A 15,247-nucleotide genomic window follows, 5' to 3' on the forward strand; every position below is an offset into this window, starting at 1 on the left:
AGAATAGATCAACGGAAATTGCATATAACTAACCAGAAAAAAGCAGAAAATTTACTTGGATGTTAAAAAACTGGCTTATGCTGATTGTGGGAGCTGTAGAATGACTGCCTCGATTAACTTTTAAATTACAAGAGCAGCATTTGGAAAGTTTAGGCAAACCAGATCATCTGTTGAAATCTTTTCTAGCTCTGTGATACTATTCATGATCAAGAGATGATTTTCTTTTGAATGATCATAAACATTAACTGATAGAGAAACTCCACTTTTCATTTTCTCACCTATATTCTACTGGCATAATTTCAGCAGCAAGATTCTCGTAACTTGTTGACACAGAGGTACCTGCAAAGACAGAGCGTGTGAAAATCAATCTCTCCCTGCAGAAGTGTTTGGTCAAACACTGCTTCTGGCCAGCCTGCCGCCCTGAAGAGGTACTGACCTGCCTGACTGAGGTGATCCTGCTGCACCTGAGAACACCGGAGCTCCTCATTGGTCTCTTTTAAAGCATCACGCTGTATGATCAGCCTCTGAAAACAAGGGGGAGAGCAGGTTCAACATCCTTTTCATGGCATCTCCACAGCACCACGGGAACTCCAGACACACTCTTGACCCTGGGATCTCTTATATTTACTTTTGAGGGGAAAATTAATCTAATTCCAACAAGCAGCTATGGCCCCATCTGAAAGAGGAACTAGCTCCCTCAGACTCCACAACCAGGCAGGAGCCTGGAGGTAATAAGCCCCTGTTGTTTTGGGGCAGTGGAGGCAGATGCCAACTTTCCAGGACATCCTCCAAATCATCTCCCTGGGAGGCGTTCCTCCATAGCTGTGGGATGAGAGCAGTTTGGGGAGAGCGTCTCGTGACTCGGCCAGGAGAAGAGCCCTCAGACCCCAGAATCTGCCTCAGAGCCTTCTCATGAAGCCAGGTCCTGGGCCTCAGCTCTGCCGGTTATTCAGTAATCAGCTCATCTCCACACTATACAGAGGCCCCGAAGGGAGCTTTCGGGCTGAATCCTCATTCCCCAATTATTGAAGGAAGTATCCTCCCTCTTACAACCCTATTGGAGAAGCAGAAGTAGAGTTCCAAACCCAACCAAGTGCAAATGACTCCATCACTCGGGGGCCTTTTCTATGTAATGGAGACAATGCTCCCACTACCTATCTCAAGATTTTTCTATTAATGACACTATCGCTGGGAATGCAGGACCATCAAGGCTTTGGTGTGTCCTCAAAATGCCAAGAATCTCAGTGCTGAGGGGGCCTTGGGGTGATTATCATCTGACCCCCAGACAAGCAAGCATCCACTCCAGCCTTGACCCCGCTGAGGCTCCTGGGGCACCTCCTTTTCTCCTGGACGCCTCTGACCTTTCTGGAACTGAGCAGAATGGAAGCAAGCCCTCATCATGTCTCCCCAAAATGTGAAAATGGCTACCATGGCCAAATCTTTCCTTAAGGCTAAATGTCCCCAGTTCCTCTAACCAACATCTATATAGCAAGGAAGGCTGGGCTCCACATCTTCTCTCTAAGCAGGATTTTGGAACTTGAAACAAGCATTTCCTCCCTTAACTTAGACTTTACACAAGATCAGTGGTGGCCCACACCTAGAATCTACCCAGGAGTTGAAGTCCTGACTCTCAACTTAAGTTACTCTAGCATTTGAGACAGTATAAGGAACGAGAGGCCTCTTGATGCAACAGTAAAAGAGGGCAGTGGGGTTCAGGGGCTAAGAACAAAAGCAGAAATAAAAAAATGTCAGGCATTAGGACAGCAGTGGCTGTTAGATAGACAGGGCTTCATATCTCAAGTTATTTTAAAGTTGTGGACTTACTGGGACAAACCAGCAGTCACATAGAAGCAATGCCATGAGCAACCTGTACTCTAGACCACACTCTTGACCCTAGGACCTTTTCTTTATATTTCCTTTTGAAGAAAAAAATAATCTAATTGCATCAAATAAGCCCTAACTTGTATCTTGTAATGATCTCTTCAGAGAATGTCCAAACTCTCTCTAGTCAAGCATCATTAGTGATTTCTGACATCTCCCCTTTAGGCCTATTTGGCTTTCACTTTGGGAACAATCATGTCCAGAATGGATGCACAAAAGCTCGGCTTTCCTTGATCTCATTTGACATCCCCACATCTTACCGGGATTTCAGACAGCTCTGCCCAGAACCCAGTACCATACTTCATGCATGTATATAGTAAATAAAGAACACTCACATCTTTTTCCTTAAGTAAAGCTTCATGTTTCTCTTCCAGGCGTTTCATCTCAAAGGCTAATGTGTCAGCTCTTTTAGATTCAGCAGAAAGTTTAAGATGAAGTTCCTGAACCTGTCATTTAAAGTATAAAATATAACAATGAGGTGAAAAGAAAGAATGCAGGAATTGATAAAGAAAGACAACAAATCTCAAAGACAGACTAATCACATGACAGTCAACTTAGGCTAGAGCTTGGCAGGAAGCTTTTCCCAGCTGGAGCCATTTCTGGACTTCTGTATCCTCCCAGTCCTGTGACATAGCCATTACAAGCCACACAAGGGCCAGAGATGAACGCATGTGGTGGGCACAGAGAGGCCCTCACCAGGGAGGGCCCTCCCAGGTGACTAAGTGACTCTAGGTCCAAAAGGTGTGCCAATGAGAGAGGAAAAGCGGCTGAGGATGGTTTCCTGGAAGTCAGTTCTAATATCTAGCTCAAAAGAACAATCTAAATCAAAGCAGCAATTTCCCATAGCAATGAAAAAGGAGAAATAAAAGAGCCACAGGCAAGAGAGACCCTAGAGACTGAGGGGTCATCACAGAACCATCCTAAACCCCAAAGCACTGGTCTTCTGGGTCTTAGAAGCTCTCTTCTCCCTCCCTGGGTGTGGGATCACCAGTCAGCAGAAACAAAGGGGGTTCCCCAGATTGACTGTCAATCCACAGGTAAGAACCACTGTTCCAAGGGCTCCCAGATCTCCCCTCACTACCTCTGCATCTCTCACCTGCCTCTTGTACATCTCCAGCTGGGTGCGGGCAGCGTTGGCCTTCTTGAGCTCCTCCTCCAAACTGACCGTGTTGTGCATGTACATCATGTTGGTGTCCTGCAGCGACTTCACCTGCCTTCTCAGGTCATTCAGGTCTTGGAGCTTCTGACGATAAACTTCTACTGTGGACTCTAATTTACTTGCTTTATCAGAGGTAGTCCTACAATTAAAAAGCAAGAAATCAGAGCAGGCTGATCCAAGTCCAACAGTGGACTTGACAATGACAATTGGGCAATGATGCTCCAAGCCATCAAAACAAAAGCTGATGGATCAAGGAAGCCCCAGACTTCACAGAGCACAGAAGTGGGCAAAATAATGGTCATGGTCAGGGGCAGCTGGTACCCCAAGATGCCCAAAATGAACAACAACTTTTGTTATAAGAGCCCTTTGTAAAAACTTCTATTGGTCTAAATGAAAATACTCACTTTTGTTAGACCTTTAATATTATGGTACTTTCCCCCTAAATATCTAATTCTACGTCATTATTAGTAGAATCCACTCTAATAAGTGATTCCCCAAGACAAGGAAATGAGTTAAAAGTCCCCTAGACCCAACAAGAGGAGTTTTGCTCATTCATGTCGAAGACTGCCCACTTGTGGGAATAAAGTGTAAGGATTTATTTGAAGGCCCCTCTCCTCCATTCTTGGACCTTGAGCCTGTCAAGAGACCCAAGAAGTTCTAACAAGGTCCCCAGCAGGCCCAAGGCAAACCAAAGCAAACACAAACTGATTCACATTTCAACACACACAAACACACATAGATAGTACATATATACACACTCACAGAAACGCTCAGACACATACACACACGCGCACACACACACATGTATCACCCCAATGGAAGGGGCTTGTCAGGCGTCTTCCAGCCCTGCCCCAGCCCCCTCCCAGGCCCAAGAGGAACACAGCAGCTCAGGTGGAGTCCCAAAACCCAGCTCTGGGCCTCTCTCCCTAATCCTGCCTCCTGCTGACCATTTGGCCATGGCCATGCCTTGTGGCACTGAGTGACCTCCATGGGGTATAGCAGTTTGAGCATGGTTCGGGCCCCAGCCTCTCGTGGTGAGAGGAAAACAAAAGCCAATTTTCCCCTTCCCAAAGGCAGATGAAACAAAGTGAGGATTCTAAGGGGAAGGTTTTCATCTGCTAAAAACAAGGAGGCATGGGGCTCAGATCATCTTGTGTAAGGACCCCCTCCAAGCACATGTTTGCCTGACACACAATTTTGGGGGCCTCTAAGGCCTAGGCTGAGCTGGCACCGAGGATCACCTGACCAACACTCAGCTAGGGCAGATGCTGCTGCTGAGGACCTGGGGCACAATGACAGACTGCACAGGGCTGGAGAAGTATGGCCTTGGCTGGGCTGGAGGAACAGCTGGGGATCCTGTGGCTTTCCCCAGACTACAATCATGGCCTACCTGAGAACATCGATCTCATCCTTCAGGGCTCTGGTTTCCTCAGCCAGGCTAGTTAGCTCATCATTCCGATGCTGAAATTCAATCAGCTGCTTTTCCAGCTCCTCACAGTGAAGTCGGTAGTCATCTTTTGCCGCCTCTAGCCTTTTGCAAAGAAAAACAAGCTTTATTTTGTGACTATTCCCTGTTGGGTGTGCAGCGTGTGCGCCCAAAGTGGACATGGCTCTCAGAAGGGACAAGTGGGAGCCCTGTGACCTCCTGAGGAGAGCGCGCCAGGCCTAGACTTTCTAAAGCTTGCTGAGCAAGCCCCTCACCCTGAATCTCAGTGGGATCACTTCCTTCAGCACACAGGCTGTGCCCCTGTGGCCAATCTCTTGACCTCAGTGTTGTGCTGGATGACCAGGTCCAGCATTTTCGCTCTCTCTAAAGAGATAAAAAGACCCACTCCATTCACCACCTTATGGGCCTGTTGTGAGCAAAGTATTCCATTGAAACTTATGCACAACGAATGTTTGTGGCAGCCCTTTTTATAGTAGCTAGAAACTGGAAACTGAATGGATGTCCATCAGTTGGAGAATGGCTGAATAAATTGTGGTATATGAATATTATGGAATATTACTGTTCTGTAAGAAATGACCAACAGGATGATTTCAGAAAGGCCTGGAGAGACTTACACGAACTGATGCTGAGTGAAATGAGCAGGACCAGGAGATCATTATATACTTCAACAATAATACTATATGATGACCAGTTCTGATGGACCTGGCCATCCTCAGCAACGAGATCAAATCATTTCCAATGGAGCAGTAATGAACTGAACCAGCTATGCCCAGAGAAAGAACTCTGGGAGATGACTAAAAACCATTACATTGAATTCCCAATCCCTATATTTATGCCCACCTGCATTTTTTATTTCCTTCACAAGCTAATTGTACAATATTTCAGAGTCTGATTCTTTTTGTTCAGCAAAATAACGTTTTGGTCATGTAAAAAAAAAAAAAACTTATGCACAGAAATAATGATTTTTACTTTTACATCTTGGGAGCCAGCAGCTTAGCCTATTCTGTAACTTTGACCAAAAAATTCAGGTTAACATGTAGTAGATATGCTGGTCACATAAGTAAGAACTGGGCACAGCTGGCTACCCAGTGACTTGGGAGCCCTCCAAGCTGGAAAAGCCTCAGATCCTAGCTGGATCGAACCACACTCGAACAAGAGTCTCAGTGCACTGGACAGAAAAGCAGCATCCGGCTTTTCCGGTCCCCCAGGAGATCCTTGTGGCAGCCACTTGTAGACACACCAGGAGGTGTCCTTGTAAATCAGGCTGAACTTAATGGAAATACACATACATGTAGATATGTGTATATATGAATATATTTATATACTTTATGTAAATAAAAAAGATGGGGCCTATAATCAGGAAAATCTGAGCCTGAAGCACTTAGTAGCTGTGAGATGCTAGGCAAACTTCTGCTCCCCTCAGGTTCTTTAAATGTGAAATGGGGATAATAACAACACCTCTCTTCCAGAGTCACTGTGAGGATCAGATGAGATAATGATTATAAAGCACTTAGCAGTGTATCTGGCACATAGTAGGTGAGCTATGGTCACAGACATGACAAGTGATACAGGAGGACGAAGCTCACTCAGACCCTATCTGTTTTTGAGCTTCAGCTCAAGCTCCACCTCCCTCTTCTGAGGGGCCTTACCAGGGGTCCCAGACCTCAATTACAATCAGTTCTTCCAAAATCCTCTAGAACCTCTTTTTCTCGGTCATCTGGCATTATACTACCATGTACTACCTTAGCAGGAGGACTTTTGTCCTTAGTGCCCCTCCAGGTAAGCCCTCTGAGGGGGGAATATGCCTGCCAGGTTTCTGTCCCTCCCAGATCTTAGTAGAGTGTCCCAAACAGCACACGAGAACAGAATGCCAAAGCTGGGAGATACCCAAGAGGTCGTCTGGCCCAAACCCGGTTCTACAAGCAGGGTCCTGCATGCCAGATGAGAGATGGCCTGCCCCTGACCCCAGGGCAGCAGCAGCCCCCGGCTCCTGAATCCCTGCGTGCCTTCCCCCACACAATGACACTATCGATGGGATTGATAACAAGAGTCCTGATGACTCGGGCGAGTACGTACCGGAAGTTCTCTTCTTGTAGCTGCTCCAGCTGTAACTGGGCATGAAAATACTTTTTTGCCACTACTGTATTTGGGTCTTCCAAAGAGCCGTCTAACTGATCCAGCCTCTCGTTCATCATCTCGTTCTCAGACACCAGTGTGTTCTTCTCATCTTGAAGGGCGGTTACCTGAAGAACAAAGACTTCCAGGTTGTCACAGACTCCACACAAGAGGCCAAATGCACAGGAAGTTAGAATCCAAGAGTGAGTCTTCTCCCCTCCCCCCTCCAAAGGGGCTGAAGAGACCAAACACATTTGTAACCATTAACACCTGGTGAGGAACTTCTTTAGGGATGAACAGGCAGACACTTCAGAGAGCTGTTTCCTAGAAGATTTTAAAATAAACACCATCTCCCTGCCCTCATCCCAGCTTCTTCCATCTAGGGCTAGTATTTGGAGGGGTCACTAAGGGAGAGAAAAGAATTGGTTCACTGTTTAAAATGACAACATCTCTGACCATTTGTCTGCTGCATTTACAGAAGGCTGACAGTTGCGAAGGCTTTACAGATGTGATCTCCTTGTATCCTCCCAACCACCCTGGGAGGGAGGTGCTACAGATGAGGAAACGGAGGCATTAGGTGACTTGCTCTGGGTCACACAGATAAATGTCTGAAGCCAAATTGGAACTCAGCTTTTCCTGACTCCAGGCCCCATGCTTTATCTAGCACAGAGATGAGAGGTTTAGGGTTAACTCATGAGTTAAACAGAAAACTCTATCAGCCTAAACACACTTTTACAAACAGGGAGACAAAGGTAGGCAGCGAAACCGTGTGCTTCAGTTGAAGGCTAGCAGGTGAGGGATCCAGGAGTCACACAAAGAGCATGCTCTTCCCCAGGAGAATTATGTAGCTATATGGCTCCAACCCTGAGATCTGCCTCTCTCACCCAACTTTCACCTGACCCGTTGCACACTTACCTGCATGTCTAGCTCTTGACATCTTTGCTTTAGTTCCTCTTTTTCTGCTAATGCATCCTGAAGTTCTTCTAAGGCTCTTTTGAGCTACAACGGGAAAAAAGATAAATTAAATGTATACTTTTTTAAAATTGAAAAATGTCTATTTTGTCTGGTATGTGTGAGCGCACAAACAGACAGATCAAAGGATTCTTCTAAGTAAACACACACATACAAGGCTTGGAAATAATTTAAAATATGATATCTACTTAGTAGATTTTCAATAATTCATTCACAAACAGGCAATTTAGTGCCTAATGAAAACAATGCGTAAAGAACTTCATTATTTATAAATAAATTCCACAGAAATCATACTCAAGTAGGTACCATACAATATGTAGACTAAAAATCAAGAAAGAGTATGAATGACTTCTTAAAAAGACATCACAATACAGTGATCTCTGATATAAAGACTTAATGAATTTATTGTTTGGCTTCATAATCCAACCTCACTGAATCTCCCCCTCTCACACACATACATACACACACAGAGTAAAAATCAAGAAGCGTTCAAACTACAATGGTTTTGAGATAGCTTCATGACAAGGATCCCTTGGGTGGGGGGACACAAAGTTACCAGAAAGGACACTGAGCAAGCTGACAGGGCCAGGATCCATTGCTAAAGAAGGGAGGCAACTATTAAAATGAATATTGAGTCTCAGGAAGGGTGTTCAAGCAGGAGGATGATATATGGACTTTCCTATGATAGCAGAGTAGCTGACAAGCAGGCAGTACAGCGATAACAGAGACTATTATTTAGTTTGGCAAACTGAGAAGAACATGTACTTTCTTCTGGTTGCTTAAAATTTGAGGATTTTAGAATATTTATGAACAGAGCAGAGAAAAAAACAGATACTAGTATTTAGCTGTTGTAGCCCAACCAAAGGCATTTTGGCCAATGGTCTCACTTGTCAATAGGAAGATTAAAAAGCCTATAATCAAATTTGCCAACAACCCAATGAGTTGACCACCTTCCATGGGGACAAATCCCCAAACCAACCTGGGATGGAGGGAGGCTCACGCAGCCACCCTCTGCCCCCCCCACCTCACCCTGCTCCCCCATGACCTCACAGAGCTCGGACACATGCCACCTAGAAATGTATAAATCATTTCTATTTCTTGCATTGCTGGTTACCAGGCACTGAAAAGAAGGCACAAGAATTTTTATGGGAGGCTTCATCTCAGCCAGCAGCTCCTAAGACATCTGATGTCAGATCCCTTAACTTGCCACTTCATAATCGTCTCCAGGCAACAAAGTGCCTCTGACATCACTTGGACTGATTCTATCAGTGGTCCAACCACCTTCTGAGGGAACACAATCACCAGGCTTAGATCAAGCTCTTCACACAGTGCTGGGCACGGAGCAGGTGCTTTGATAACACTGAGGGGGAGGGAGATTATGAGGTACCCACTCTGCACCAAGCACTGACCATTATGAGAGGAGGGACCAAGAGCCTTCTAGGGCATTCATTACCTGATGTTCCAGCTCTCCAGCATCACTTGAAGCACAGCTCACTATTTCTTTACTCATTAACTATGAAAGAGAAATGTTAAAATTAGTCATATACAATATAAAAGAGAAGCACCAACACATGTTTTAACAATTTATAATTAGCTATATCTGTCTGATTTCAAATAGCTCTCAGTACACATATTGCTCAAGATCATTTTACTCTAAAATGAATTTTAGTATAACAGCTTTAAGGTGGCCCTAAAATGACCGACAGCCAAGTAGAAGAAACATGTAAGAGTATGGGAGTCAGGGGCAGTCAGCTTCCAAAAAGGTTTTCCCAATGGCTAATCATACTGGGTTAGGGCCTACTCTGCATTTCTGGCCAAGGGCCAATTGTAGTAAAGTCAAAGATTTGGTCTCAGGAACAGTGGCTACAAATACTGCTGGCCATGGAAAGCTGCAAAAGCTTCTACACTAAGGTGTGTACTTGGGATCTTAGGAAAATACACACAAGTAAAAGTAATCACTGAAGTTAAAGATAAAATACCCACATATTTTGGCAAAAATTACAAATTTAGCTGAAAATCATAAGCTTGGTTTTAGAGTATTGTTCATAGAAGAAAATATACTTGTCAAGAAATATTAATAAAGTTAGATCCCAGGATTAAACATTTCAAAAATACAATGTGCTAATTTGAAGAGATTTATTTGGAAAGGCTATTATCAAGTAAGGAATCATACCAAAATGAAAAGATTCCATAAAATCCTCTTTAATAATATGTACACATATACATTAGTATACATATGCATATAGGCATACATGTATATCTCATACACATGACAAAGACTGCCCCAAGAGGTGCTTTGGAGACAAACTAAAATTGCACAAAACTATCTAGATGGAAATGAATGCAAAAGCGTTGATAAAAGTACTTATGAGCCAGGTAAAGGTCGACTGTCCAATTAATTTCCTAAAAATCATCCCCCCCAAATTAAACCCCACTAAAAGTCCCCAAACACACTCAGGTCTGTTGTTATTCAGAAAGAAAAAAAAAAAAAAACTTTATTTGTTCTCAGTTTGTGTTCCCTGGCCTCACCTTTTCTTGGTTCAAGAGGCCTCTGAGGGCACCAGCCCTTTCTTTGCTCCTCACTCTTTCTGTGAGAATGTCTACACTCAGAACAATCCAGGTCAGAAACCAAGTTGGTCAGCCTGATCAGGCCATCGGCTACATCCATTTGAACAAGATCCTTCTCTTTCCCTTCTTGCCCTGAACAGGCACCATACTCTTGGGAGGGAACTGCTAAAGTGGCCTATGAAGGACCTTAGAGTCCTGGTCAATCGGATATTCTCTCTTCATCAGCTGAACAAAAAGAACATGTTTGTGAAATGGCCATTAAGTGCCAGTCATGACGCTAAATGGCAGGGATACAAATAATGAAGCAGTCCATTCTCCTGAGGAGGAGATGTGTGTGTGTATGTGTACAAGTTTATGCATGTGTGTAATATCTACACACACATAAAAGACTTCTCCATTAGAGATTACCGATGGGGCTACAGAAACCCCTTATCTCTTCCTCAGTAGACACAATCTAGACCTAATTCTTCTCCCTTCTAAGCATAGATAATGATGCTTGTGACCCCTGCCCTCCATTTCCTTTTATAACAGACCATCACTTACCTCCTGAATAGCAGTCATCACAACATGCTGAACAGATTCTTCAAGAGTCATAATTTTCTGAATGTGTTCTAGGGTATAAAGTACATAAAAAAATTTTGAAAAACACCTGCCTTTCTCCAATAAGAACATTAAGAACTGTCCACAATAAAAGAAGCAACAAAGAATAAGCAGTTACTATGGGGGTTACTCTGCCCTGAGACCAGCCCTCAAGCTCAAGGCAGCAGCTCTCAAAGAGCTCAGCATCTAGCAGGGGACGTGACCTACAATTAGACAATAAGTAACCTTATAAAATAATGCCCAAGAGGTGGCAGATCCAAGGTCCAAGGTGGCAGGATGGAAGAGGAGCAAAGGATATATGAAAGAGATGACCTTTCAGAAGGTCTCATCTAAATCCAGCCTCTCAAGGCTGATGAAGCTGCAAGAAAACTATGGCACAGCTGTGAGAAATCAGAGCCCCTGGCTCATGAGGAGGTCGAGTGGGGATTTTCAGGCCCAACAGTCTCCACAAACAAAAGTGGTGGAGGAGGCAACAACAGAAGCAAAGCAACAGGATCATAAAAGTGCACACAAGAAAGCAAGCAGTCCAGGTGACTGGACCTGAAGCAAAGGCCCCAAAAGCAAGGCTGGGAAAGGAGCCAGGGCAGGCTGAGAAGGGACTGCAGGGAAACTGATGCAGAGTTCTGAAGGAAAGCAGCAACAGTATATTATTATGCAGAGTAAAGAATGACCAGTCAGCAAGGGAAAAGGGATTGGGCAAGACAAAGAAAATAGAGGCTATTAACACTAATTTCAGTGGTGGGAGTTAATAACAAGAAGGAAGATGCATGAAATGCAGAAAGGAGAATCAACAAAAAACATCACAGCAAATTTGTTACCTGAGATGAGAGGGAAGACTCAAAGCTAACTTCAAGATTCTTTTTATTATTTTTCCTCCAAGTACATTCAAAATGGTTTTAACTTAAAAAAAAAAATTGAACCTCAAATTTCTCTCCCTTGTCCCTTTCCCTCCTTGAGAAGGCAAGCAATTTGATATAGATTACACATAACATTGAGATTTCAAACAATAGTGAATTGGTGAGTACCTGTGCCATTAACACAAGAGATTAAGTCAGGAGACATCAAGAGAAGACTCTCTCCTGGATCATGCTAAGATGTCGGTTGGATATCCCAAAGGTTTGGTCTTATGTATATATGGACAAATGGGGCTTAATTGGGAAAGGAGTGAAGATTGGAGATGTAGAGATCCAGAATTCATTTATGCAGAGCTCAAAAATGAAGTCAGGAAAGTGAAAGAAAACCAAGAACAGATGCAGACCTTTTAAAGGAGGGGGAGCCAACAAAAGACTGAGAGGAAGGCCAACGTGTGGCCACAGGACCTAAGACAAGGAGGACTCTAGTCGGAGGTGACAGTGAGGACTTCTGAAAGAAGATGGCAGAGGAAGCCTCTACCTTCTCCTTGGGGCTACCATCCATGCCAGTTCTGATGTGTCTGAGATGACCCGATGTTGAGCCCTGCTTCCCCCACCTTGTACTTCTACTTCACAAGTCTATTACTAGAAGTCAAGGGTGAGACTCTCTCACTATCACTGAGGACATAAGAGCAGAGGCCCAGCCCCTCCAGCTCAGCCAGGCTTTTCATATCACCTGCATCAACCTGAATCCCCTGCTCCTACGAGGTGCCACAGTCAGTGCCCCTCAAGTCTGCATCTCGGGGAGAATCAGAACTGATGTCTCTTACAAGACAAGGTGAAGATTAAGTCTGCTCTCTTGATTCGCACTCATATCTCAAAATGCCTCCACAACCCAGCAAAGAGCTGGATAACAGCTCTGTGCAAAGTATCTGAACAAGTTTAAAAACAATGCTTATTCCTTGACATTACTGCTTTTCTTTTTAGAAAGCAAGAAGAGCACTGGGCTTCCTAACTCTCAGAATGGCCAAAAGGACATTAAAGAGAGCCTAAGAATGACATCACATTTCAGCTCAGCCCAAGGCACCCTAAGGACCACTTCCAGGAACCAAACAGCCCCTCAAAAGATGTCACCATCCTACACATACCTTGTTTCTTTTCACAGTTGACTGCACAGCCTAAAATAAGCTGTAGTAATCTGCCAAGCTCCGTAGGGTCTGAGTGTTCAGTTATTTGGCTTAAATCAGGAATAAGTTCTTCAGAAATCTGTTGACCTAAAAACTGCAATATCAAAAGAGCATTGAGTCAGGCTTTTAATTTAATATGATGCACAGAACGAATCAATGACACTTGCAATTTTATTTCTAAATAAACATTTGATCCCAGTCATGAAAATATAAAGAAATTACAGACTAAAAACACAAATGAGTTAAAGATTTGAAATCATTGATAAAATAAAAAATTAATAAGAGCTAAAAAAAATGTTTTTAAAAATGTCCCCAACACAAATCTTCCCACCAAAAAAATCTATACAACACTGAAACACAATGTCCGTTAGTGTGGCTCTCGGAAGCCACCATCAATGTAAGGTAGATAAAGCCATCTTATAGATTTCCCAGATGTAAAAAATATGTAAGTCAATGAGGTCTATATCCACAATTTCTTATTGCAAGAGTAGTATCTGTAAAATAAATGTAAAGAATAACCTGCAGGGACCTATTTGGGAATGTAATTGAGTTCATCTTTCATTTTTCAAGTGACTATAAAAGCACTCTGGAAAATAGGGCAAGTTTAGATAAAATTCAGAAAGTTAGGAAAGAATTCTCCAAAAGGGATCTTTTTTGGACTAAAGTGCCAGCCTAAAATAAGGAAAACTTGAGGTCAATTCCAGCCTCAGACACTTCCCAGTTCTGGGACTCTGGACTAGTCACTTCCCCCGTCTGCCTCAGTTTCTTCATCTGTAAAATAAGCTGGAAAAGAAAATGCCAGACCAGTCCAGTATGTTTGCCAAGGAAACCCCAAATGGTGTCATGAAGAGTTGGTCACAACTGAAACAACTAAACAATAAATAATTGTGCAACAAGCTAAAAGGGGCATCAAAAATATCTTGATAGGAAAAACTGCAATATTCTCCACAAGAGGCTAGCAACCTGGGGTTTGGAGCTCACAAGTAGATTGCTATTTCATGTCCCCAGATCATGCAGCTAAGATTTATGCAAGTACTAAATCATTTGGTCCACACTGTCCAGAAAAGGCAGAGCAGTCTCTAGGAAGCTTCCAGTCGAATGCAGTTTCTTGATCCAAGATCTTTCTACCTGGAGCACTCAGTGGAAATTACCTGCTGACCCTTCTGAGCTTCCAGACACTGGGATATGAGATACTCTCATCATTCTGTCAGCCATTATCACATTACATGAACTCCCTAACAGTGTTGTTGGAGAGTATTTTCCTGGCAAAGACACTGCAGTGGTTTGCTATTTCTTTCTCCAGCTGAGAACTGAGGCAAATGGGTGAAGGGGCTTACCTGAATCACATAATGAGTAAATTTCCGAGGCCACATTGGAACTCAGCTCTTCCTGACTCCAGACTTCCTAAACAACAGGTGGCACTTTACAGCTAAATGGCCTAGTTAGTGTGTGGACTAATGGTCAATGTTGTATCCCACAAATTCTGAAAATGCAGTTCATTTGAAAAAAGCACAGCAATGTTACTGTTAATATTCCGATGATGATCAGATGTGAATAAAAAACAAAATTAAGTGATACATGATAAATGTGTAAAACAAGTCTTCATTGTTCATACCTCATGATAATAGCTCATAATTCCTTGAAGAACCTTCTTCAAATTACTAGCCTAAAATGAAAAAAGACAAATAAATGAAACTTACACAACTGTTTTATACTAATGTGAACATCACCATTTTATAATAGTCTATTTCCACAGACGCCCATCAATCCACCAGCATTTACTTTGTGTCTGTCCTGTGCAAGGCACTGTCCTTGGTGCTGGAAACAGAACCACCTACCACAGTTTCTGCCCTAAGGACTTTACACATTCTCCCCAGGGAAGCCCACGTGTGCAGAAATAAGAGCTCCCAAATGAAGAACATGCAGAGCCCTGAACCAGAAGGGACTTGCTCAGGGTCACACAGCCAAGGTAGGACTTGAACCCAAGGCCTGTTGGTTCTATACATTTAACAATGGGTCCAGTACAGAGAAATACAAAAGATAAGGCAATTTTCTGCAGGAAGGCACTAAGATAATTCTGGAGGAGAAGGCAACCTGTAAGTACTCAGGCCCATGGAAGGATCTCCACAGTCATACATTCACTTAAAACCACAGGTAAGCACATCTGCTAGGTGCTTCTAAATTTGTCATTTTAAAATGATTCCTTAAGCACGTTTGGATGGGGTTTGGCCATGCTGAGCTGTGGGCTGCTGTCCTAGGCTCCATCAAGAGTCTTCCCCTCTGGCCCCCACTCTTAATGCCTCTAATGATGTGTACCAGGGGATGCTAGAAGGCCCAGGACCAGAAAGACCCGAGTTCATATTTGACCTCAAATACTGGTTAGTGTAGCACCCTGTGCAAGTCATTGAATCTGTCTGCCTCAGTTTTCTCATTTGTATAATGGGGATAATAACATGTTTATTAGGGA

The 15,247-nt window shown here is 43.5% G+C and overlaps 1 protein-coding gene across 1 annotated transcript in view; it reads right to left on the reverse strand.

The window, feature by feature from the left end:
* HOOK1 (hook microtubule tethering protein 1) overlaps positions 1-15,247 on the reverse strand; it is a 41,887-nt gene that overhangs the window by 14,056 nt on the left and 12,584 nt on the right. Inside the window, exons 4-14 of the mRNA XM_031969020.1 lie at positions 14,396-14,446; positions 12,742-12,874; positions 10,686-10,753; positions 9,028-9,087; positions 7,518-7,601; positions 6,564-6,730; positions 4,431-4,571; positions 2,978-3,179; positions 2,217-2,327; positions 437-524; positions 279-339 (exon numbers count right to left, since the gene is read on the reverse strand). Of these exons, the coding sequence (XP_031824880.1) occupies positions 279-339; positions 437-524; positions 2,217-2,327; positions 2,978-3,179; positions 4,431-4,571; positions 6,564-6,730; positions 7,518-7,601; positions 9,028-9,087; positions 10,686-10,753; positions 12,742-12,874; positions 14,396-14,446 (1,166 nt within the window). The remainder of the gene's footprint in view (positions 1-278; positions 340-436; positions 525-2,216; positions 2,328-2,977; positions 3,180-4,430; positions 4,572-6,563; positions 6,731-7,517; positions 7,602-9,027; positions 9,088-10,685; positions 10,754-12,741; positions 12,875-14,395; positions 14,447-15,247) is intronic.

This window comes from Sarcophilus harrisii, chromosome 4 (genome assembly GCF_902635505.1).
Source record: "Sarcophilus harrisii chromosome 4, mSarHar1.11, whole genome shotgun sequence".
NCBI lineage: Eukaryota > Metazoa > Chordata > Mammalia > Dasyuromorphia > Dasyuridae > Sarcophilus > Sarcophilus harrisii.